The sequence below is a fragment of the Dipodomys merriami genome, unplaced genomic scaffold (genome assembly GCF_024711535.1).
Source record: "Dipodomys merriami isolate MVZ:Mamm:240054 unplaced genomic scaffold, mDipMer1.0.p SCAF_50, whole genome shotgun sequence".
Classification (NCBI taxonomy): domain Eukaryota; kingdom Metazoa; phylum Chordata; class Mammalia; order Rodentia; family Heteromyidae; genus Dipodomys; species Dipodomys merriami.
In genome coordinates this window covers 7,906,804-7,932,481 of record NW_027206069.1, presented here as the reverse complement: position 1 = coordinate 7,932,481, position 25,678 = coordinate 7,906,804, and the positions used below count along the sequence as shown (strand labels likewise).

Here is a 25,678-nt window from a genome sequence, read left to right as displayed (position 1 = left end):
TTGAAATGCATAGCTATATAGGTCATTTCAACAGAGAGCTGTACTATAACTTAGTCAAATGGAAATTCTAGAAATAAGAAGGGTGATAGTAAAGATAAAGCATTTATTTAATGGGTTATTAAAAGTTTGGACACGTATGGAAAGGACACATATGGAAAGATCAGTGATCATGAAGAGAGAAATTATCCAAATCAAAACAAAACTGAGTGGAGAAAAAAGAGAGAATCCAGTGGTTTTGAGATGGTATAGTGATACCATGTCTTTGTTGTCACTAACAGAAAGAAAAGTAAAAGGGCACATAACTTCTAAACTAACAGAAGATGGAAAAAGCTGAATGAAAGAACTGGAATCAAAAAGGAAAATAAATGAGAGACAAATAACACAGAGTAGTGGTTAAAAAAAAAGAAGAAAGGTTGAGCTGGGTGTAATGATGTCTCATGCCTATAATCCTAGCTGCACAAGGAGACTGAGATCTGAGGATCTAGGTTTGAAGCCAGCCTGGGCAGGAAAGTCCATGGGACTCTTATCTCCCTGATTAATCACCAGAAAACGGAAGTGGCACTGTGGCTCAAGTGGTAGAGCACTATATTTGATTCTGGTGTCCTGCATCTTTATACATTTTTCTAATTTGGAGAGGGGAAGGGAAATAACAAAATGCTGAAATAAGGATACAGGATGACCCAAGGTAACAATGAGATGTACAAGACACTATGTTGAAAACCAATTTTATAACTTTAGTGGTGTGTGTGTGTGTGTAGTTGGCGGGGGTGGGGTGGGGTGAGGTGGGTGGGGGTGGGGGGCAAGGGGGGAGGAAAGGGATGGTAGGGGGAATAAAAGGAGGGGGTAACAATGCTCGATAGGAAATGGACTCATTACCTTGCTCATGTAACTGTAACCCCTCTGTACAGTATCTTTACAATAAAAATATATATTAAAAAAAGAAAGGAAAGGTTGATACAGTGTTGTGAATTTGTGTTTGCAATAGTGATAATCCCCTGTGCTTATGCCTTTAACTGTCATCTGCATAATCTCACTTATAGAGCTTTCCAAAGTATCAGAACTATATATATAGTTTTCTGCTTGTCATCTCTACTCACATGTCTCAAAGGGATCTTAGAGTTAACAGGTACAAAACTGAGTTCATAGGGACTTCCCCAACTCCCAGGCTTGCTCCAGTGTCTTACCCTGATGTGCACACAAGCCAAGCCAGAGTTGGGGGCCACCCTTGATACCACTGGTTCTTTTGTTATTCATTCACTTATGTTATCTTCAATATCTTTGAGTCCTCCTATTCCTGTCTAACTGCACTGCCTCCATTCTAGTCTAAGCTGTGTGAAGGTTGGTCAGGTAAATAGCTTTCCCAGATAGCCTCATCTTCTGCTTTGCTTCCATACCATCCTCCTTCCTTTACGTTCAGTTCCAACTTTATAGTCAGCACAATATCTCTTAGGAGTTAAAACAATTCATGTCTTCTCTTGCTTAATGCGTCTGAGGCTATCCATCATTGTAGCTGTGTGTCTCACTCAGCCAACACTCTCTCTCCATACTCCAGGCACCAGCTGTACTCCAGGCACCCTGCTTGATCTTTCAGGTCTCTGTCTGCAGGCCTTTTCTACTCAGTTCTGTGAATACTCTCTTTCTTTGGCTTTTTGCTTTCCTATCTCCTCTCCCACCTTTTGTCTAGCTATTTTTTTCCTCTTCCCATAGGCCAATTGTCTCTTCTCAGTGAAGCCTGGACACCTTAGAGCTCAGTTTCAGTGCTCTTACATTGTCTTACACCATCTGTAGGTCTTTTCACAACTTCAATGACAGAATTTGCAGTGTTAGAGCATAAGGTTGCTGCAGGTCCTGCCCATTGATTGCCAAGTCCCCACACTTGTACAGTGAGTACACTAAGCACGTGACTATTTCTTTTTCTTAAGTGTTTGGTTGTATATAACCAGCAGAAGTCACTCAAAGGTAAAGACCCATTTTTTCCCCCCTGATTTCGTAGAGTCTGTAGCATCATACTGGTACTTAACAAGTAACTGTGAAATAAATTAAAATTACATTATTTCAATAGAATTAGAGTTTTAGTGGACTATTTAAAAGAGTTTGAAAGGCCAAAGTGTAATAACTGACCCAAAAATCAGCCCTATTTCCATTTACTTATAGAAATCGCCAGACTTTGCATTGCTTCTCTTCCCTCCAGAAAAGTTTACATTTTTTTTTCAGAAAACACTTAAGTAATTCAACTTTTTATAAATCACTTGAAAAAGTTGATTATAGCTATCGCTTTCATCAAGTAGATAATTCTTTCATAAGCACACATATTCTTTGTGAAATTTTAAATTGCTCCTTTCTGTTTTAAGCCTAAATAATAAAGTTATCCATGATTCTAATTTATTGAAGGTAAAAATGACTTAGCAGAGTAATATAGTTGGAGGCAGTTTCAAAACCCTTGTATTGAGATTCATTTGTTTTGGTAACCTCATGATTTTACATAGTGGGACATTGCATCCTTTATAGAAAGGGCTTTTCTGTAAGATATTTCTTTTTGTATCTCCTCATGAACTTTCTTTTAATCACTGAGATACTGATTGTATCCACATTTTTATTAGCATTAATGAACTGTATGGGGAGTTATTTTGACATATCCTCATATGTAAATAATTTACCTTGTTTAGGCTCTGTCATTCTCCCTCATCTCCCTTTCCACCTTCCATAACCCTCAAAAATGTTTATTGCTATATTTTACACATATACATAAAGTACTTTGACACTATGCACCTTTCTTCTCCCTCTTCTTTCGCCCTTTCTGCTCCAGCTAGTACCCACAACCTGGATAGGACCTTAATCTTGTCACTCATTTTCTTGAGTATATGTTAATTGTCCAGTGGCATTTCACTGCACATTTTAATATATACAGACATACGAAGGGTGAGACATTGCCTTCATTATTCCTATTCACTGCTCACGTTGCATTTCCTTCTCAACTTGATTTTCTGTGCTCACAACTAGATTTTTTCCCTATCTTTTGGTGTGGAATGTGAGAGGAACACAGAAGAGGATGATGTGTCACAGTGAATTGTTAAAGGTGTCTTGGGGTCGATGTCTTCTAATTATCCATCTTTAATTTGGTTTTAAAATCTTATACGTTTACAATTTTATAACAAAAAGAGCTGTCACTCATTGATAATTACTGAAATTTTTCACATTTGTTTTCTTCACTACCTCAATATTGGAAGATCTTAGTTCTTCAATATTTAAATTTTAAACTCCAGTTATTTAGAAATAATTAGTGATGTTAAAATACACAAATGTACTTTGTAATTTTAGAGCTCCCTTACCTTTTTACCTGAGCTATTTACCAAATGTGTTTTCTTCGGTAAGATTAGTATGGGGCTGGGAAGGTGGCTCAGTGGTAGAGTGCTTGCCTTGCATGCATGAGGTCCTGGGTTCGATTCCTCAGCACCACATAATCAAAAAGAAAAAAGCCAGAAGTGTCGCTGTGGCTCAAGTGGTAGAGCGCTAGCCCTGAGCTGAAGAGCCGAGGGATAGCGCCCAGGCCCAGAGTTCAGGCCCCACGACCAGACCCCCCCCCAAAAAAAAGAGATTAATTTAGTATATATGAACTCAATGTATCCAGTTGTTTGTAATAGCCACTGGTTTATAAAATGCTTCTCTATACTATGTGTTTGTAAAGAGAAGCATCCTTTTTTGGTGGGTATAATGCAGGTTCACTGGAGACAGAGCAATTTCCCTTGGTGCTATTACATTGTTTATAAGATGTTTTCTTGCATCAGTTATGCTAACTAAAGAGTGAGTTTTAAACCCAGACATCTCTAGCTCATTTTCCTTCCTTGAATGCATATAGTTTTCTCAATCTGGAAGTGCATCTCATTCATCAGAAGTCTTATTTCTGAGTAGCTGAGGCTAGTTTGCTCACGATGTGGTAGTGTGTGAAAGGAGAGAAAACTGACGCAGGCATGCACTGAGGCAATAGAGGAATTTACTTTTCAGTGTTTCCGAGGTCCGGGAGGATGCACACATATTTACCCAGAGAGTACGGATCTCACATGTGTGTCCAGAGGGTGTGGCTCTGTGGAAGAGAGTACTTTTTGGTAAGTATCAAGCTTCGCTGTATTGCATTTCAGAAAACATGTTTAGATATCAACTGATTTCTTAGTCTGTGCTGGTTTCTTAACAGTGGACTGTTCCAGATGTTGACATCATCACAACAAGAGAAAAATCCAAATCCTGATAAGAGTTGAGGATTTCTCGAAAATTAAGTGCAAAATAATTGGGGTAAATGTTGCTGTGGAAGTCAAGAATAAGTCACAGTAAGAAGAATAAAGTGGAAGATTTCTTCATGTTCTTCTTTGCTTCCTGTTGCATATGTTCAAACCCAGCACTAATGACTGTAGGGGGCAGAACACAGCTATTGGAACTTAAAACAGTAGATTTGTGTGAACTGGACTATGCACTGTGGTCCCACAATTTAATATCTATACATATTTTTTCAAAGACCTTTCTGTTTCTAAATAAAAGATTTGATTTCTGAAACCTGTAAGCGATATATACTGGCCACATCAGATATCTTAAAAGTGTTTTCTGATTCCAAATTGTTAGTATGGAACAAAGGTTTTTTCTGGAAACAATAAAACAAGGGAGATGGGAAGGTGGGTTTCAGAGACCAATTTTTTATACCTTATCATTCCTTCTCTTTTTCTCTCAGCCAAGAATTCTTGGATGTGTCAGTTGACTGTTAGTTAAAAAATCTGGTAGAATAACATTTGTGCATATGATTCAAAAGCTCAGAACCAAGCCAAGCCACCCATATATGTGATAGGCTCTCTGTAGTTCGCCATAGTCTTTCATATTTACTACAACAACATCCACTTCCAGGTCTCCCACAGTCCCCCCATGAAGACTCAGGACTGGGTTAGATTATGTCTTAATCATGATAAATGGACATGAAGGGTTGGTGAGGAAGAAGGCAGTGTTTGACTCCTGAAAGGAAAAGGTTAAGATGAAGAGTTGACAGTTGTTAGTGCACTGGCCTTTGGCAAAATACTTAATGGCTCAGATGTTTCTTTTGCATGTTGTCTCCTGTATCTAGTCATCAGATGATGACTAGATCCTACTGTACTGAAGGCACAAGTCTGGGTATGGGATGTCAATTCATGGTAAGATGTTGGGGCAGAGTGCGGAAGGAATAGCTCCTTGTAGGCACCACAGAAAGAAGATGGAGAATGCTTGTCTGTGACATTCATTTGCTTTACTTTTTATCACTGCCAATCCCCAATCTTTAGGACTCACCTCAAAAATATCTTGATGCCATCTTTTGGGAGGTTTGAGAAGTGGGGAGACAACATTAAGAGCAAATAGCTTAGGTGAAAGAGTAAGAGAGATTGATCATTCAGAAATTACCAAATGCCTGTGACATGCCTGTGGGACAACAGTGAACAAACAGTTTTCCCAGTCATGTTTAAGTGTTTGATAGGCCACAAACAAATAACTGCTGTGTGTTGGATGATGGTGATGTGTCAAGAGTTGGGCTAGAAGGTCATTTTTAGTTTAAAATAAGGTCATAAGGTGGGGAGTAGTCATTGAAAATATGTTATTTGTATAGCTTGAGAGAGCTCATGGAGCCACTATGTAGAAATCTTGGCTAGGTAGGAATCAAGAACACATCCTGAAAGTCACTAAAAGGACATTGATTTTAGTGAGAAGAAAAGACATTGGAGAATTTTGAGCAGAAAGATGACATGATCTGTCTTTGATCTTAAGAAAATCTCTTTTGCTGTTGGAGGGGCGGTCTTAGAATCAGAATAGGTAAAGGTTATTAAGTTCAGGAGGGAGATGATTGTGGCTAGGAAAAGAGTGGTAAAGGTAGAGGTGACATGTAGTCATATTCTAGATCTGTGTTGAAGGTCACTCCTTCAGGAGTGATTAGGACCAGTGAAGGAATGGCAGAAACTAAGGATGACCCTAAAGTTTGGGGACTGAATAGCTAGAATGGCAGATTGTAATTTACTACTTATTGAGATGAAAAAGACCACAGGAAGAACAGATTTAGGGGAGAGAATAAGATGTGTATAAGGTGAGATTCCTACTAGACATTTAAAAGTAGCATAGAAAAAAGTAGCATAGAACAAGATAATTAGTGGTCACTAATTAAATGTTTATTATAGACAATAGGCTGGGCCAGCAAGTCATATAAAAGCTGTTTAAGTGGCTAAAATCATTACAGAGATAGTGCTATAATTCACATTTTACATGTAAGGAAGTAATACAGATTAATTTTCCTGAGAGCATAGATATGGAACTTTATGACTATCAGTATCATAATGTTCTAGTAACTTTATTGTATTAGTTATAAAATGGACAAGAGGAATTTCCATAATTGAAAAAAAATGCTTTCTAGCTGCCTTTATATTATATACACATATACACATACACACTCTCTCTTCCTCTTTTCCATTGTCTCACCAACATAGTTATTTTCTGACTTTTTACATATTAAAACTATTCTAATGTAGACTTTAAATTTGGATATGTATTTTAAAATTCATTACATGGTGAATGGGGATTGATGGAAATTGTTTTCAGCATGGTGATTTGTGTTCTTATCAGTTGTTTGGAAGGGAACTGTATTTGCCCTCTCTAGTTTCTTCCTCCTTATAGTAGAACATATAGTGTTTATTTCTGAAGCAAAAGTATACACATGCAATTGTCTTAAGCTTTGTCATTATTATTGTGACTGAGAGAACATCTGCATAGTATCAATAACAAACTAGAAGGGTTATACACTGTTTATGGTTTTCATTTATTCCTAAATTCTTAAGCATTTAAGATTTCTGTGGCTTAATGTATTCCTAATTAGACATATGAATACAGTTCTCTTAAATAACAAGTAATGCATCTCCTTAAAGGCTGTAAATGGCAATTTGTGGGATGTGACTGTATTTGGTTTCTGTATCCTGAGATTTTTGAAAACAATGTCCTGACCTCTCATTCTGTGATCAGCAAACTCTTTCTGATTGTACAGGAGGTCCTGCATGTTGCCAGCGTGGAAATGCAATTAACTGCTGCGGTGTCATTCCTGACCATCCTGCAGGAAGAATCAGTGCCAGTCCACACCTATGCTCACTCTTTCCTGCAGATCATTCTCCTGCACCTGGAACACAGAGATACCGGTTAGTGCTGGCTAGTGCTCTACCACTTTGAGCCACAGCACCACTTCTGGTTTTCTGGTGGTTAATTAGAGATAAGAGTATCATGGACTTTCCTGCCCAGGTTGGCTTTGAACTTCGATCCTCAGAATTCAGCCTTCTGAGTAGCTAGGATTACAGATGAGCCACTGGTGCCTGGCTGCTTACATTCTTGAGTCTGCTGAGGAAATCTCAAGGAGGCCAGGCTAATGGCTGAGCTGAGCCATGAGTTAAAGTAGTCATGGCAATCTCTCTACAAAGCCCACACAATCCATTGTCCTGTAAACCTAAAGACTCTGTAGTTCATCTTTTGATTTATTGTATACTTTTCTTGGATTTTTAATTCTACATTTATATATACATGCAATGCTACAACAACAAAGCAGCATACATTGGGTCAGGATATCGCCTTCAAACTCATCAAGTTAAAAATTTTCTAAATGTTAGCTAAGAAAAAAACTAGAGAAACTCAGAATGGTATAAAAATGCTGCTCTTACATCATCATTGAGTGCTGCTGCACCTACTAGTGGGTGAGTTGAAATAGTATTTGCAATGAGACAGTTAAGGGGGCCTGTTGTACCTATGTTTCTCAGGTGTCAGCAACGCATGGCTGGAAACTCTTCTGTCTGTGATAGAGGTGTTGCCCAAGGAAACTCTACGGCATGAGGTAAATTTATTGTCCATTTCTTTCATAAATATTTTAAAAAGGAATATATTTATTTCCCATTGTGAAAACAAAATATGAGCATTGTAGGGAATTTGACTTATACAGGAAATAGAAGGAAGAGGTGACACTGTCCAGAAAGAAATATACTCATTACCTGACTTATTGAAGCTGTGACCCCATCTGTAAATCACTTTTATAAAAACAATAAAAAAATTTAAAAATAGAAGGAAGAAACAAATCATGATTCTATATCTGCCTACTTTTCAAATCCTGATGTATTTCTTTTCAAATTTTCCTTTATATATGGTTGTTGTTTGCCACGTTAGTGATAATATTGAATCTATTTATGACATTATTTTTCTCTCTTAACTTACTGATAGTCACTGCACACTATTTTACTTATTTAAGGCTGCTTTTAGGCTTAAATTTTATTCTTACAAAACTTTAAGGAACGTCTCTATAGAACTTGCCTTTTTTCCAGACAATTTTTTAAACTGTAGCTTCCAGAAAATTGACTATTGCGTTAGAGGGCAGTAAGGTTCTTAAACTCTTAACTAAGGATATAGGATAATGCTGTTTCCTGGGACTTTTGCCAGGATTAGATGGGATAAAAATAGGATTTCATTTTAATTAGAATTTTTAAATTGTACTGTTGAGTATTTTCAATATATTACATTAATATCAGATCTATTTATTCTTTTGGAATTATCTAATCCTATCCCTTAACTTTTGTTTATACACACCATTTATCTCTTACGGTTGTCAGTCTCTCTTTTTTCCAATTATCTTTAAATTGTTGTACAAAGCAATTTCAACTTCATATGTTAGTTTGTGAGTACAACATATCTTAGTCAATGTCACCCCTATCATTATTTTTTTGTTATACTTGCAAGTATTATTGCTAGGTATTATTCCCAATTTGCTTTTGCCTTTTAACTTTCATCATTATTAAGTATATCTGTCCCATGATGACAGAATAAGAAAAATAGAAAGCAAATTTATACAAACATTCTTTGGCCATCCCCTAGCATTTAGCATATTTACATGCTAAACATAATGTAGAGATTTGTTATTTGTATAATTTGAAGGGTGGTATGCAGTGTACTGTGGCGTAACTTTAGACGGTGAATTTTTAAGATTTTTCAAAATATTTCAGAGTTTTTGCTTTAATTACATTTATTCATTCAGTCATTTTGGTTGAGAAGAAATGAAACATGTGACCCATGTATGAGAGTCCATGGAATAGTAGAACTGTATTCTGACGTCCATGTTGAGTAGATGAGAAACCTGGGGTGAGAAATAGCAAGGTTACTTGGACAAGGTAAGGAGCAAGGACTACAATTAGATTGATCTTCACAGCTCTTGGCAGTCTGTTACGCCACTGGGTTTTTGAGTGCCTAATATATGTGATACAGTGCCATCTTTGAATGTTTTTTTCAAATGACAGGATTGCCTAAAGACAATTTGTTTTCTGTCTTATCCAAATATTAAAATTAGTCTATAGGGAATAAAAGTGAAGTTAAAGGAACAACTAATTTTATTTTTTCTGTTGAGAATGTTCAAATTATACTTTGTATGCATTCACATCATTGTAAAATTCCCCATTAGCTTTACTTTATGCTGATCTCCAATTATTAATTTATCATTTATAATTTTCTTTACCGTAGCCTAGAAGAAACATAAAGTGATTAGGTTATGAACAGCTATGTATCTCAGACTGCAGTTCAGGAGTTCTAAAATCACTTACAACATTAAAATACTCCTTGAAGAAAATAGCTGAGATCAGTGATAACATACAAACCTTTGTAAATTTGTTCTCTAATTTTTCCCTTCAGATTTTGAATCCACTTGTCTCCAAGGCACAGCTTTCCCAAACTATCCAGTCTCGTTTAGTTAGTTGCAAAATCTTGGGAAAGCTCACCAACAAATTTGATATCAATACGTAAGTATCCATATATATTTTTTTTGTCTTCTTAGGAGCGATGCTTCTTAATTATAGACTTCTTCCTGGGAATTCTATATAGTTAAAATAGCTAAACTTTCATGTTGTATGGAATAATACAAATCTAATTGTTAACCATATAGCCATTATACATGTTATCTTTAAGAAGTAACTGATAGAGCATCTCAATTTAATAACATATATGCACTATAAACTGTAGAGCCTTAAAGTGTATTTTTAGTAAAATTATTTAAGATTTTGATGATAATTGCTTAAAAATGTTAATTGTTATATAAAGCATTCACACATTTAAATGTTTCTTTCCTCTCCTCCCTCAGTATTAAAAGAGAAATACTTCCCCTGGTAAAATCACTCTGTCAAGATGTAGAATATGAAGTTCGATCTTGTATGTGTCGGCAATTAGAAACCATAGCTCAAGGCATTGGGTAAGTGCACCTTCAGTTCCTTATGCCATAGTATTATTTCTGGGTTGACAGACAAATATATCCTGGCCCTATTTTCCATGAAAGCATGCTGTTGAAAGCTATCTTTTTATGTGACCTCCCAAAATGTTTGTAATAAGAACCTCTAGATTCAAGAGATTCAAGGAGATAAAAGGCAATGCACTTAGCATGGTGTTAACATTCAATTCATATTAACGTCTTTCCTTCTCACCTCAGTTATATGGTTACTGTACCAAATGCCTAGATCCAAGAAAGGAAATGTTCCAGTATAAGCCATGCTTGGGATATAGTCACCGGTTCTTTTGACTGGTCATTCTCTGGCTGTGTAATTGTGTTTCAGGTGAGATTATTCTCCTGGAAACCTTTCTGTATCCTGGTACAACTCTAGGCTTCCACCCTTACTGTAGCTGCTCTTGCTCTTTGTAGAGTTCAGGTAGGAGAGGTTCAGGCAGGCAGTCTGTTCTCCTGTAAATCATACATCATATCAAGTTTAAGTATATTTAAGGAAATCTTTTCTGGACTCTAAATTGTTATAGAAAACATATGTGCCTCTTCTTTTCAAAGTTACACTGGTTTTTATCTGGTTCTTTATTTCACAAAGGAGGATGGTGGATTTAATGTCCTTTTATACTGTTATTAATTTTTTTTAAAGTTGAGCTGATATTTAAGCCCATTGTGACTTCAAATGTCACAAGTGCGTAAGCACAAAATACTGCCCTGTAGCCACTCTTACTAATCAGGATTTAAGCAGTTGAAGCATCAGAGTTTTAGACCTATATTGATCTCAGAACTACCTTTTTTTCCCATTGTTCTTCTAAGCCTCAGTGACACTGTTTAGATCAGTGTAGAGCATTATTAACCTTGCTTGAATCTGTATTTATTGGTCAGGACCAGAAACTGGTAGAACATACTGTTACTTTCATCACTTTATCAAAACGTTGAATATTTTTTTTTGCCATCTGACATTTTGTTACTGTCAAAAATGAGAGGGTTAAATGTGTTCAAATTAGTGTTCTGAAAATAAATTTAGGATGTATATTTAGGAATACATGTATATTAAGGTCTAATTTATAAAAGCAAAATTTTGAAGAATCAAATTAGCTTGGTTAGAATCCATTCAAGAAACTAATTTTCTTGATCATATGTACATTTATTTAATTTTGAATTCTTCTGTCCTATTAAGAGCATAACTACAGGACTTCATGATGCAATCATTGAAAAAAAAAACTACTGATACCTGATTGCTACTTGTATCAGTCTGTTTTCATACTGAAACAAATATCTAAGACTACCAACTTGTAGAAAAGAAAAGGTTTTGGAGGATGTAGCCTATAGTTGGTTCTGCCTTTTGGGCTGTTGATGAGGCAACCCATTGTGGTGGGAAGCACATGGCAAGGCCTGCACCTCATGGCCCTGAAATGAAAAAGAGGAGGAAGAACAGGGTAAAGTCCACTGTAATGCCCCCAGTGACCTAAAGATAGGCACGCATCGCCTCGAATAACAATCCACAAGACAAGCAACTAAAGATGTGCTCTAACAGAGAAAATTATTAAATGATTTATTTTTAAAAAACCTTCCACTGGTGGTACCTGGATTGGAATTCAGGGCATTGTGATGTCTGTCCTCTACATCTTGAGTCATGTCTCCAGTCCCATTTGCTTGTTATTTTTAAAAAATTAGCTTGCAGTTATTTTTTAGATAAGGCCCTGCTTTATCCTGAATCTGCCTGGGATCACAGTCCTTCTACCTATGCCTCCATTGTAGCTGGTATTATATGACCAGATCATTTGAGCATCACCAGCTTTTTACCCAGGATGTTCTTGAACTGAACCTCCTAATCTTTGTCTCCTGAGTAGTTGGGATTATCAGGAGCTGTTGTGACCAGTCCCAAAAAATTCTTTGAAATCTCCCTGATATAAAATGAGATTGAGAATTTTATGATGATGACAAAGTTGTTGAGAGGAAAACTTTAATAAATCTATTTTAAATTAAGAAATATTTTCTTAAAAATTAAAAATGGAGGGACTGGGAAGGTGGCTCAGTGGTAGAGTGCTTGCCTTGCATGCATGAGGCCCTGGGTTCGATTCCTCAGCACCACATAAGCAAAAAGAAAAAAAGCTGGAAGTGGCGCTGTAGCTCAAGTGGTAGAGCGCTAGCCTTGGGCTGAAGAGCTGAGGGACAGCGCCCAGGCCCAGAGTTCAGGCCCCACGACCAGACCCCCCCCCCCAAAAAAAATATTAAAAATGGAATGGAAAAATTCAAAAGAACATAGTAAACAGGAACTGATTGAGTATGCAGTCATTGATACAGAAGATGCATTGATACAGAAGATGACTGTTTGAAATTGCTAGAGATAGCTAGTGTAGTCAGGGAAGAATGGACTAAATGTGGATAGCTGATATCCATGATGAAGGATCATGTCATGTAACGGAACATCACACAGTCACCATTGAAGAAAACTTCTCCAGAACTGGAGTTTGAGGACTGAAGAAATAATCTGCTGCTGACTTCTTTGTACTCTGCAGACATCTATGTCAATTATGAATCCGTCTTCCATCTTGATTCCAAGAAAACTGGTCATGTCTTAGACCTCCTGTTTATTTTCTGGGAAATGAGTGGAAACACTTGTGATTATATTATAAATCTTACATATTTCCTAAAAGCAGTTACATTTCAATTTGTGAGGTAAAACATTTAATGTGGAATATCATTCTTCTATATAGAAATTATTGTAATGCCATGTTTTAGGTGAATGGAAATATAACATATGTGCTAAAATCTAGGTCAGAAAGCTTTGAGTTTCTACAATTACTGATGAATGTTTCTGGTTAGCCAGTTCTTAAAGTTTTTTTGAATTTTTTTTGACTTCTTGAAGTTGTATAAAGTAGAAAATGATAGTGCAGTTTATGAAGTTTAATGTGAACTCTATAAAGGCATGTAAAATCTCTATAGGTGATATTACAGTAGGGGAAGTAGAACTGATTTCATCATTTTGAAGTTACTATTAGTATTTCTTACATTTGTATTGTCTTCCCAACTATTCTGCAGGCTCCTGCAGGGTAAAGATATCATGATGCTTTCTTATGTGTTTTTTTCCCCAGCACCTAGCCAGGTCACATGTTTTTAAGTTCTTATTACAGGTTTGTTAATTTGATTTTTTTTTCTTCTCTCGCTTATTGTGCAGGACAGAACTTACAAAAAGTGTGGTGCTCCCTGAATTAATAGAGCTGTCTAGGGATGAAGGCAGCAGTGTACGACTTGCAGCTTTTGAAACTTTGGTTAATCTGCTTGACATATTTGATACAGGTACATCTTTATGAAAAAATATTTTCCATATGCTTGTTTCACTGATAAGGAATAGGTATATTTAGTTCAATGATAATGTTGAGCCTCTCTACCTCTCCTTTGATGGGTCTTCCTTATTTGGCATCTAGTGCTCTGACTTTACCTTCATGGCATCTAATTTTGCCACATTTCATACTTGTCTCATATGATATTTAAGTGTTATGTGAATTAAGTCACAAAAATAACTAACTGCTCTACTGAATGTACCTAGACTGTATGCACTTAATCTATTAGTAAACATATAATCATCTTAATAGGGTGAAAGTTGGAGGAGTCAATATCAAGACTCAGTTGTGTAAGTTGCCAAATTATATTCGCAGGTATTACTAACATTTTATCTGAATTAGGAGAGTCTCTAAAGATTATTCAATGTGGATTGTAATTATGAATAATCATTTAAATAATACGATGAACCAAAGGAGTAAAAACTGTAATGCATGATATGTGATTTAATGAATCTTTACTGACTAGGGACACCCCAGGCTCCATACAAAACTGACAGTTTGGCATTACCTTTGACCTCCTCACCTACAATATCGTTGTAGGCTGTTACCATGGCCCTGCCCAGGGTTTCCTTCTTCCAATTCTTTCCCATTCCTCCTGTGTCTGTGCTGTAGCATTGCAATTGTGACAACCATTATACTACTAGCATTCTCCCTGATATTCCCATTCCTCTATTTTAACTCTAGCTGACTTCTCTTCTCATATTGTGCCCAGTTCAAATACTGTTTCGTCCCTGACATCTTTCCAAATACCACGTACCAAGAGTTGGAAAATTACTGCCTTTAGTCCTAGACAGGCCTGTACTGCATCTGTGAGGTCTATTGGAACACACCATGCTTGATTTGTTTGTTTTATGTGGTTGTTTTGGTGCTGTAGTGAGAGTTGAGTAGTTGGGACAGATAGTCTGCAAAAGTTGTCAGATCTCTGCCCTGGCCAGCTATTAAAATGGTCATCACATTGTCTTACTTTTTTATTTTTAATGTTTTTTTTTTCCTTGCTGGTTTGTTTCTCAAGTTCTGGAACTATTTATTACTATTTGCCTTTCAATTTCTGTTGCTTACTTTAATGCTTTTTCTACAAGTCAGCAAATGTTGGATGAATGTCATGTAATAAAACAATATATTGATTTGAAATATGGTAATAATAGGAATGAGCAGTAATAAACATAATAACTATTTGTAAATATTTAAGAAAACCATAGGAACTTTGGAGAGGATTTGAAAGAGAGAAATATTGCCACTCAGTCAGGAAATATTACCTAAGCAGATACATTTGAAGAATTGGTCAGCTTTGTAAAGAACTAAAAGTAAGAAGTAAAAGTGATAGAATTGAATATACAGATTATATTACAAGCTTGTTTTCAATTAAAAAATTATCCAGTGAGTATAAGCTGCAGCATGCCAAGAGATGGTATAAGGACGTGTCAGAAAGTTCCTGGGACCTGCTGTGACTCAGAACCTTGTCTTAATTTTTTGATGGTACTGGGGATCAAAGTCAGGGTCTTGAGTTTGCTAGGCAGGAGCTCTGCTACTTGAGCCAGGCCTACCATATTTTGATAATGTCTCCCCCTGCCCCATCCCTTCCTTCTCCTTCAGTTGCCACTTGACCTGCATCATTACTGTTTTCAAATGTTTTCCATTACTTTGAAGCTAACATACAAATTTCTGTGTATGAACTGGTTTTCACATGTAGAGAGTAGCCCAATGGAGCTAAAGAATATATTGTTTTGTTTTTCAGATGACAGAAGTCAAACTATACTTCCCTTAGTGAAATCATTTTGTGAAAAATCTTTCAAAGCGGATGAATCCATTCTTGTTTCTTTATCTTTCTACTTAGGAAAACTATGCCATGGACTATACGGTAAGATATACGCTAAGAAATTCAAGAAAGTTAATAACTATTTCAAAATAATTTAGCTACTGAACTTCAGCCCCTTACTTATAAAGTCTGTCTTCCAATATGTTAAAGTCTCAAGAAATCTTAGAATTTTGAAAATGTAATTTAGAGTACACTGAGAAATGACTTGGTCACTGAGAGAACTCATTGGAAAGATAATGGCATCATGAAAGGAAGTGTGGCCCTTTAAATTTGTGGATGTTCTATACATGCCAGCGTGTGAGTGGGGGTACAATAATAGAAGATTGGTGTATGTGAGTGCATAGTAAACATGCCCTTCATTGTCATTCATTGTTAAGACCATTAGAGTCATATATCACCCCTGAGCCCTGGTATTTTGAACATACTGTCTAGTTCTTAGCTAACTGTAATATTGTGAGTAACATGCTTTTATTTATGTACCTTTCCAATATTTAGTCAATAGTTGAAAAATATTTTGCAGTATGTTATGAGTCCCTAACCCCCTCACATGGTTGATGAGCATGGAGCCATTCCTATGATTTCAGCTGAGTGCCAGTGGCTCACACCTGTAATCCTAGCTATTCAGGAGGTCTGAGGGTCATAGTTCCAAGCTTGGACAGGAAAGTCTGTGAGATTCTTATTTCCATTCAACCAAAAAGCCTGCAGTGGAGATGTGGCTTAAATGGTAGATTGCTAGTCTTGAGCACAAAAGGTCAGGGATAGCACCTACACCCTGAGTTCAAGTCCCAGGACTTTTCCATCTTTCAGGTTCAATCCTTAAACCTTTTGAGACACAGATTCATAAATCTTTTCTGCATGAAACTTTAGAATATCTCCTATAAATGAATAATAATATGTATAAATAGCCATAGTGTTATTATTGTAGTGACTTGTTTGCTTCAAACTGCAGACTTGATCAGGAATAGTTTATGTTACACTGTTCATGCCTTTATAATTGACATTAAATATTATTAAAGTGAACATAGGGTGAGACAATATGACCTGATTTCTCCATCATAGCTCTTCTCTTTTTATTGCTTTTATTTATGAACTATCTGTAACGATTAAAAATTTTTTTTTGCTAGTCCTGGGGCTTGAACTCAGGGACTGGGCACTATCTTTGAGCCTCTCTGCTCTCTACCACTTGAGCCACAGTGTACTTCCGGCTGTTTCTGATTATGTGGCACTGAGGAGTAGAACCCAGGGCTTCCTGCATGCCAGGCAAGCATTCTACACTAGACCACATTACCAGCCTGTAATCATTTTTTAAATGATTGGTTCCAAACACATTTATGTTGTACTCTGATTTTCTCTTATTTATTTTCAATTGAAATGTTCAACACAAATTTCACATTTGTTTTAGGAACTTTTACTCCAGATCAACACCTGAGATTTTTGGAGTTTTATAAGAAACTTTGTACATTGGGTTTACAACAAGAAAATGGACACAATGAAAGCCAGGTTCCACCCCAAATCCTAGAGCAGGAGAAGAAGTACACTTCAGTACGAAAGAACTGTGCTTATAACTTACCGGTAATAAATTACATATTTATGATCACTGAGCACTTTGATTATAACTTTAAAGTCTGTGACAAATCTAGTCACATTAAAAATTGCCATATTTGACACGTGGTGTTTACCTAACTTTATATCTAGTATGTATCAGAGGTTCTGAGTGGAATTTATGGTTCTGTGGAATTTATGGTTCTGTCTATGTAGGAATCAGAAAAATATGCATGCATTTAGATCTGCCAAAATGATTTCTGATTAAATTGCGATTGGAAGATATAATTTCAGTGAAAGTAAAATGACTATAATACTAGGCATTGATTTCAGTGAAAGTAAAATGACTATAATACTAGGCATTGATGCACGTTTTTCTCTCCTCCATTTCATCTCCTCCCTCCCACCTCCACCAGGCCATGATTGTTTTTGTTGATCCTAAAAACTTCCACATGGAACTCTATTCTACATTCTTCTGCCTTTGTCATGACCCTGAAGTACCAGTCAGATACACTATTGCTATTTGCTTTTATGAAGTAAGTCTAAAGAACTGATATTGCTGTACATTTGCCTAATTTTCTATGTACTGGATACTTTTTTTTTTTAACAATTTGTTTCCTCAGTTTACAGATTTGTTACAGGGTATAGATCCCATACCTTTTTCATATCCTAGTCCTAAAACTTAACTTAGAAATTCCCATAATTTTCTCCTTTTTAGTGTGTTTATAGAATCCATTTGCATAAACACATTGTGTTCATTGTTCATTTATTAACTTATTTATTCAGCATATCTAAAATAAGTGCTTACTTTAAGCCAGATATTGTGGTAGATATGGGAGAAAAATCAGTTTCATTTGTGGTAGTACTGGGGTTTGAACTCAGGATCTCACATTTGCTAGGCCAGTACTCTAATACATACGCTGTGCCCTAGCCCTTTTTTATTTAGTTATTTCTCAGATAGAGCTGGTCTCAGCAGTGATCCTCTTACTCTTAGGATTCTCTCAGAGATAGGATTGCAGGTGTAATTACTGCCCCCTTGCCTGGCTCATAATAGACTTATTATATGCTTCGTAGTATTTATACTGTGTCTGTGTCAGCTTTGGAACAAATAAAACTTGGAGAAACAGATTGTTTGCATTTAATAATTTTTTTTTACTAGAAATGAACAGTGTTTCATGGGCATAGCTTTTAGATTTAGCGATTACATCTTTCCATAATTTTGTTTAAAAGTAAATTTATACTTTCGTGATGGGTGTGACTAACTTTTTCACTATTGAAGTTGAAATGTGGGTCCCATTTCTAAGGTTAACAGAGGAGCACACAGATGCTGTACTTACAGCAAACACTATCACCTGAAACTTGCCAATTTCAAGACATTCACCTAAAAATGTCTTCATAATTAGTGTTATAAAATATTTCCTTTAAGTAGTGCAGCAAAATCTTGTTTTCAGTGAGAATATTTCCTTCTTCTTGTACTATGTTCCCATGTCACAGCACTTTTGGATTAGCTGGAAGTATCAGGACCTTTGCAGGACCATTATAAATGGCACTTATGGTTCTTTTGGCTGTTGAGTGATAGTCTTTGCTCCTTCAAAATACCATATTTTCTGATATGGATAAAAATATTTTTACACTGTACAGCATCTATGAAATATTCCTCTCAAATGGTACAATTACTTAAAGTAGTTTCAATGATGCATACTTACATCATCTTCATAAACATACCTATAAAAATCTGCTTCTGGAAGAAGGGAAAGGGCAGAAAGTACTGCCCATCAGTCTCTAGGATAAGTGTCATTTAGGCTGGTTATGATGTACACAGGTATTTGTTAGTTGCATAAAAACTCAGTATTTAGACAATTCTAGACTTTCTGTTGACTTTTATCCCATTCCTTATTATATGTTTTATAGTGGATATCATATAGCACCATGTAAATGGACATATTCAAATGCATAAGTATATGAAACATAAGCTGGGCACTGGTAGCTTATGACTATCATCCCAGCTAAACAGGAGTCTGAGATATAGAAGATTGTAGTTTGAGGCCAGCCCAGACAGAAAAGTCTGTGAGACTCCATCCAGCAAAAAGTAGGGCTGAAGGCATGGCTCACTTGGTTGTGTGTCAGCTGAGCAATCACAGGGTCCTGAGTTCAAACCCCAGCTCACTCTCTCTCTCTCTCTCTTACCCCCTCCCCCTACCATTTATCTCCTAGGAGTGACTGAGGATCACTGGTCTACTTGTTTCCTTGTTGGCTGGTTTCCATCTTCATGGTCATACTGTATAGATAGACTAAAAACAATATTAAACATGAAAATGAAAGCTTTATTTTGACTTAGCCATTAAATAATGAAAATCCACTGGTAGATTTAAATTCTTCTAATCTAGTGTTAATACTTGATTATCAGAATTGCTTTACAATTTTCTAACTTCATTCTTACTTTTTTTGTAAATAAAATTTCATTTAAACCTATTATGGTTTAAAATTTTTTTTAAGTTGACAGAGAAATGGTGCCAGTGGTTTACACCTGTAATCCCAAACACCTGCAAAGCTGGTTTCAGGCCAGCAAGGCAGAAATGTTTCCTAGACTTCTCTTGCACCCATAGCTGGGTGTAGTAGTATATGCTTGCCATCCCTAGCAACATGAGAGGCTAAGCTCTGGAGAATTCTGGTGCCAAGCCTGCTTGGGCAGAAAAGTCTAAGGGACTCTGTCTCTGCGGAAGGATGCTGGACACAGAGGGGTGCACCTGTGATCTCAGTGGAGAGGGGAAGTCTAAAGCAGGCAGATCATAGCTCAGGTGCATGCCCAGCTGTGAAGTGAAACCCTATCATAAAAACAACTAATGTAAGCCGGATGCCGGTGGCTCATGCCTATAATCCTAGCTACTCAGGAGGCTGAGATCTGAGGATGGTAGTTCAAAGCCAGCCCGGGCAGGAAAGTCTGTGAGACTCTTATCTCCAATAAACCACTAGAAAACTGGAAGTGGTGCTGTGGTTCAAGTGGTAGAGCACTCGCCTTGAGCTGAAGAGCGCAGGGACAGTGCCCAAGCCCAGAGTTCAAGCCCCACGACTAACCAAAAAAAGAAAAAAAAAATGTAAAACTTGGCTCAGTGGTATCACTCCAGCCTAGCAGTGGCAAGGCCCTGAGTTCAAACCCCAGAATTGCTAAAGAAGAATGCAACAGTGAGTCAGAAACTGGTGAATTTCCCCAGTTTAGGCTCTTAGTTTGTTTGGAGAGGAAAAAGCACTATTCTCAAAAGACAGCTGAATTATCCTGGTCTCTCCCAACTCCTCTCATGCTGTTTAGAATTTTCAATAAGGAGGATCTTGTTTTACCTCCTTGAGAATTAGTATCACTCTGACATCACTGTAGGCCTTCTGTAGAAGTTGCCTTGTTTGGGAAGTTGTGAACTGGAATAAATACTTGTGTACTGGGGTGTCCTCAGACTTTTAAATGAGAAATCGGAGCATCCATGGGCTTTTTTGGTTGTTGGTGGTAGTTGTGGGGCTGTCCTCAAGCTCCTTTTTGTTCAAGGCTAGTGCTCTACCACTTTGAGCCACAGCTCCACTTTCATTTTTTGGGGGGGGGGGTCTGGTCGTGAGGCCTGAACTCTGGGCCTGGGCACTGTCCCTCAGCTCTTCAGCTCAAGGCTAGTGCTCTACCACTTGAGCCACAGCGCCACTTCCGGCTTTTTTCTTTTTGCTTATGTGGTGCTGAGGAATCGAACCCAGGACCTCAGGCATGCAGGGCAAGCGTTCTACCACTGAGCCACCTTCCCAGCCCCTCTACTTCCATTTTTGAGTGGTTAATTGGAGATAAGTGTCTCATGGAGACCGTTCTGTCTGGACTGGTTTCAAACTGTGATCCTCAGATATCAGCCTCCTGAGTAGGATTACTGGCATAAACCACCAGCACCCAGTTTCATGGGCTTTTTATTGCTTGTGATAGAGGAGCTATGACTTTGGTAAGCTTCCACATTTCCTGTCCACATACTCCAGCATGTTATGTGAAACAGATGAATGAAGCTGACTATACCATTGAGTTGACTAGAAATCCAAGTATATGCTTATGTTGTAGCTTATTTTTATTTTGGAAGTACCCGACAAAGTTGTGTTAATTTTAATGCTGAAGTTCCAGATCTGAGAGGTTTTATTGCTGTATTTTAGGTGTCTAAACTTTTGAATTCTGGAGTATATCTAATACACAAAGAGCTGATAACATTATTACAAGATGAATCACTGGAGGTAATATCTTCTTACCTTTCTTTAGTTTCTAACTGAAGTACAAACTTCTTGTGAGTTGCATGGGCTCTTTGAGCTGATTTACCCGGAAGCTTCAAACAGTACACTATTGTATCATATACTGGGTAGTGGGAAGATCTTTAAAAATTAAGATTGAAAGTATACTCGGTTCTAAAAAGGAAATAGACATTTGTTTTTTAAGGAAAATTTACACAGTACCAAGAAAACAGACAAGAGGGTATCTTTAATTCCATTCACTACTATTTATGTTATGTTTTTATTCTTTTACTGAATGTTAGATTTTTCTATATAAAGGTTTTCATTCATACAATTGTAATTATGTATAATATTTTCATTTTTCCTCTTTGCATTGTTTGGAGAGTGTTTTACTTCTTAGTATATACTTGTGGAGATGTTGAAGTCTCTTGTTTTGATGCTAGATTTAGGACATCCCATTCCTCTGTGTGAGTACTAGCTTGCCAGAGCGTGTCATACACCTGATGTGGAACCCCCTTCAAAAGCTTGTTAGCTATAGGTAGATCACTGGCTCCAACTTCCACCAAATTAGATCAACTTAGACACCAACCTCTTTTTCAAAGTAGACTGATCAAAGCGAAAACTAGGACTTTCCAATAAGAAGATAGTAGCGTAAGAAAATGTTTTGTAAATAATACTGTTTCTATGTAGAAACTAACATGTGGAGTTAACTTATTTAGAAAAACAGTAGTCACTATACAAGTAATCACTATCTCTATTAAAGGTTCTAGATGCTCTGATAGATCATCTTCCAGAAATCTTGGAGCTCATGTCCACTGTTGGAGAAAACAGTGTGCAAGAGAATAAGGTAAATCCCATCTCCCCTAAAAGATTATGAATTTCCTACCCAGCAGGGTATTGTGAAGAATCAATGGAATAATGTTTAGGAAACATGTAAAATGGTGCTTGCCTGGGGTGATGAGCATCCAACCTGCCAGTGGCAGGTGTGGATCCCCAGCTGCCTGTGAGCCTTACTGGAAAGAGTGTCACCATAGGACTCATAAATGGTAGGTAGGGGTTCCCAGCTGCCTATTGGCCTTACTGGGAAGAGTCACCATGGTATGTTGATGATTATTTGAACCACTGTAAACTCCCTTGTTGAATTCCTTTCCTGTCCCTGAGGAATCAGAAGGCCAAGGCATAGGCACCTCCCACCCAGATTTCCCTAGGAGGTGGGAAGGAATGAAACTTTCTGGACAGGAGCAAGGGGCTGCTGGCTCTGGCTGTGTTGTGGAGCTAACTGTACAGAAAGCCAAACATGCTTCTGTTTTCTAATTTCTTTTTTTTTGGTCCCGTCGTGGGGCCTGAACTCTGGGCCTGAGCGCTGTCCCTTAGCTCTTCAGCTCAAGGCTAGCACTCTACCACTTGAGCCACAGCACCACTTCCGGCTTTTTTTCTTTTTGCTTATATGGTGCTGAGGAATCGAACCCAGGGCTTCATGCATACAAGGCAAGCACTCTACCACTGAGCCAACTTCCCAGCCCCTGTTTTCTAATTTCTAATGTTTCTCATGTATGCATGAATAAAATGAAGTGTGCAAATTATTTCAAAATCTCAAAAATAAAGTAATTTTCAAGTACAATATTTTTAAACTGATAAACTTTGTTATTCTTACAGTAAACAAATAATGGATAGGTGATAGATAAGTGGTGATTGATGCACAATATGTGTTTGTAGAAGCATTGGAACAACTTAAATTTCCTCTACAATTCCTACATTAATAATTGTTATGCTACGTAGTTCTTACTTATTGTCTTTGAAATTTGTATTTAGGTCTCAGCATTAATGATAATTCTAAGAGTAAAAAATAGTTTAAAAGGTTAGGAATTTAGGCCAAAGCTTGTTGATAATATGATATATAACAAATTTAGTTATAAAAGTTGCAGTGTTAATCAACATACATGGAAGAATGATGAGTCCAATCTCTAAAAACCTGATTCTAAGAATCTTGGAAGTTTATTTAGGAATTTTAAGAAAATATTTAATTTTCACCAGATAACTTTTCCTGATGATAACAAACACACCTTTTAACCTCTGAAACCCCTCCTGCAGCTGATTTACTTAGTCGTTGTTGGTCCTTTTGATGTTTCTTTGCAGTTGACCTCCCTTCCTGACCTGATTCCAGCTCTCACCGCTGCCGAGCAGCGGGCGGCAGCCTCTCTGAAGTGGAGAACTCACGAGAAGCTGCTGCAGAAGTATGCCTGTCTGCCACATGTCATATCGAGTGATCAGATCTATTACCGATTCCTACAAAGAATGCTCACCATCATGATGACCAATGTGAGCCGTTCACACCTTTCATTTGATTCTTTTGAACTTGTAGTTGGATTTGACATTATCAAATTCTTCACAGTTTCAAAATAGCACGACAAACTACTTGCTCCCGTTCTGCTTAGGAGAATGGCTTCTCAGGTTTCTGAGGAGGGGACTAGGGGTCTCCCTTTGACCATCCTACCCTTGCTAGGTGAACAGGCACAGCTTTGTTTGCCCCTTGTGTCTGCATTGCCAGGGGGAGTGTAGACAGACTTCTCAAATTTGACATAGCTCTTTTCCAGAGGAAGGTTGGTGCAGGACCCAGTGATCTCAGCTGCTAAAGATCTTCTGCTGTACTGTCCTTTCTGTCTGCCACAGCCATGTGTCACCTCAGAGTGCTCATTCTCCCCTGACCTGTTCTGCCCACCTGCCCATCGTGCATATAAGGCTACTGGCATAGTGCTCAACATAGTGGAAATAGCTTAGGTGGACTGGAGAGGACATGGTCACTACTGTCCTCATGCTGAATACCCGCAGCACTGTATTGCTAGCATTTCCACTCTTAACAGTCTGCATTTTCAGCTGTCTGCCTGGTTGAGAGGTTTTTTTTTTTTCTCTTAATATACAGTTTGAACCTCAACCAGTAGAAACAACTGAATTCATTTAGGATTGAGATTTGCCCAGAGACATGACAGGAATTTGAAAGAAAAAAAGAGTTATAATGTTGGTGAGAATGAATTGTTTAGATTTTAAGTTCTTTGTATCATTCATGGACCAGCGATCTCAGTGATGGACATTGAGGCTGAAAAGCCATTTAAGGTAGAAGATGTAAAGAGTGTCCTTGGTTATGTGATCTCTGTGTATGATTTACAAGTGGCACGTTTTTGATGATGTAACAGACATGTCGCATATTCCAGCAGATAGAATTAAATGAATGAGTGACAACAACTAGGGAATGACAAGAAAGCATGGCATTGACCTTTTTGAGGAGAATGCTGCTTTAAGATGTCATGGTGAGGAAAAGAGTCAAATCTGAATGACTGTGCCAAATTATACTAGTTTTGTAATATGATGTCTGGTAGGATTTACATTAAGTTAAGGACTCACATCCAGCAGGGCACAAGTGCAGGGACTGGGAAGGCAGTTACACTCCTTGTTTAGTCAGTAATTTAAAACTGACTATGACAAGTCATTGGATTTATATTAGAGTAGCCTAATTGTCTTTATTATTTCTTTAAGAATGTCTTACCTGTCCAGAAAGCAGCTTCACGAACTCTGTGCATTTTTCTACGGTATAATCGTAAACAAGATCAGAGACATGAAGTCATTCAAAAATTAATTGAACGTAAGTAATCATTGTCTTTCATTTTGAAAAAGAGAAAGTTACCGATCCAGCTGGGTTTAATTAGACCTACTTGTATTTTTAGCACTTTTCTGGGAGTCCCTAAGCTGATGTTGCTAAATGTCTAGAGTGTCCTTTTATTTGAATTTTGTGGTGTGAATGAAAGTAATTACATAGAACCTTCTTTTGATAATTCCAGTACTTAAGAAATTATGATAGGTAAATTGTATTGAAAGTCTAATTTCTACCTTTACCATTTGGGACTAAAATGTGAATAGAATATATTTGAATTTGATCACTAATTTTACAGTTCTTTTTTCAGTATTAGTAGAATTAACTGAATGTGGATTTTCTTCCTGGAGTACAGTTGACAGTATGTGGGTATAAACTTGATGAGCCCTGGTGGGTTTCAAGCGTTGGATTAAGGGGATTTGGAGGGTAGGTGAATGAAGAGAGAAAGGATGAGTACGTGCATAGTTTTCAATGTACATATGTGAAAATGGAATCTTGAGGTGATGGGTGGTGTTGAGAGAGATGTGGAGGGGAATGATGGAAGGGGTGACATGGGTCAAGATGCATGTACTCATAAACTGGCATGTTGAACTGAAATCCCTTTGTATAACTATTTAAAGATAATTTAAAAAATGATTGAAAAAAGAGAGAAGGAAATAGGAACATATGTAAATGGAATAAATGAATTGAAGTCAATTAACAAGTACAGATTTGTTATAAGGCTAAAATGCAGGCCCCAATCATTAAAATGTCAGTTCTTGAATTAAAGCCATGGCCTGTATCTGCTGAGTAAATGTGGCAATCACTGCGCACAT

The 25,678-nt window shown here is 37.3% G+C and overlaps 1 protein-coding gene across 5 annotated transcripts in view; it reads left to right on the top strand.

Moving 5' to 3' along the window:
* Positions 1-25,678, top strand: part of LOC138810485 (serine/threonine-protein phosphatase 4 regulatory subunit 4) — a 74,795-nt gene that overhangs the window by 32,374 nt on the left and 16,743 nt on the right. For 4 of the 5 annotated variants that reach the window (XM_069997660.1, XM_069997661.1, XM_069997659.1 and 1 more), the window contains exons 4-15: positions 7,034-7,181; positions 7,791-7,864; positions 9,700-9,806; positions 10,145-10,252; positions 13,455-13,576; positions 15,356-15,478; positions 16,839-17,008; positions 17,395-17,514; positions 21,146-21,223; positions 21,981-22,064; positions 23,354-23,536; positions 24,749-24,854. In XM_069997660.1, coding sequence (XP_069853761.1) covers positions 7,034-7,181; positions 7,791-7,864; positions 9,700-9,806; positions 10,145-10,252; positions 13,455-13,576; positions 15,356-15,478; positions 16,839-17,008; positions 17,395-17,514; positions 21,146-21,223; positions 21,981-22,064; positions 23,354-23,536; positions 24,749-24,854 — 1,423 coding nt within the window. Of the gene's footprint in view, positions 1-3,985; positions 4,104-4,189; positions 4,587-7,033; positions 7,182-7,790; positions 7,865-9,699; positions 9,807-10,144; positions 10,253-13,454; positions 13,577-15,355; positions 15,479-16,838; positions 17,009-17,394; positions 17,515-21,145; positions 21,224-21,980; positions 22,065-23,353; positions 23,537-24,748; positions 24,855-25,678 lie in introns of those variants that run through there. The other variant, XM_069997662.1, reaches the window with a different exon arrangement.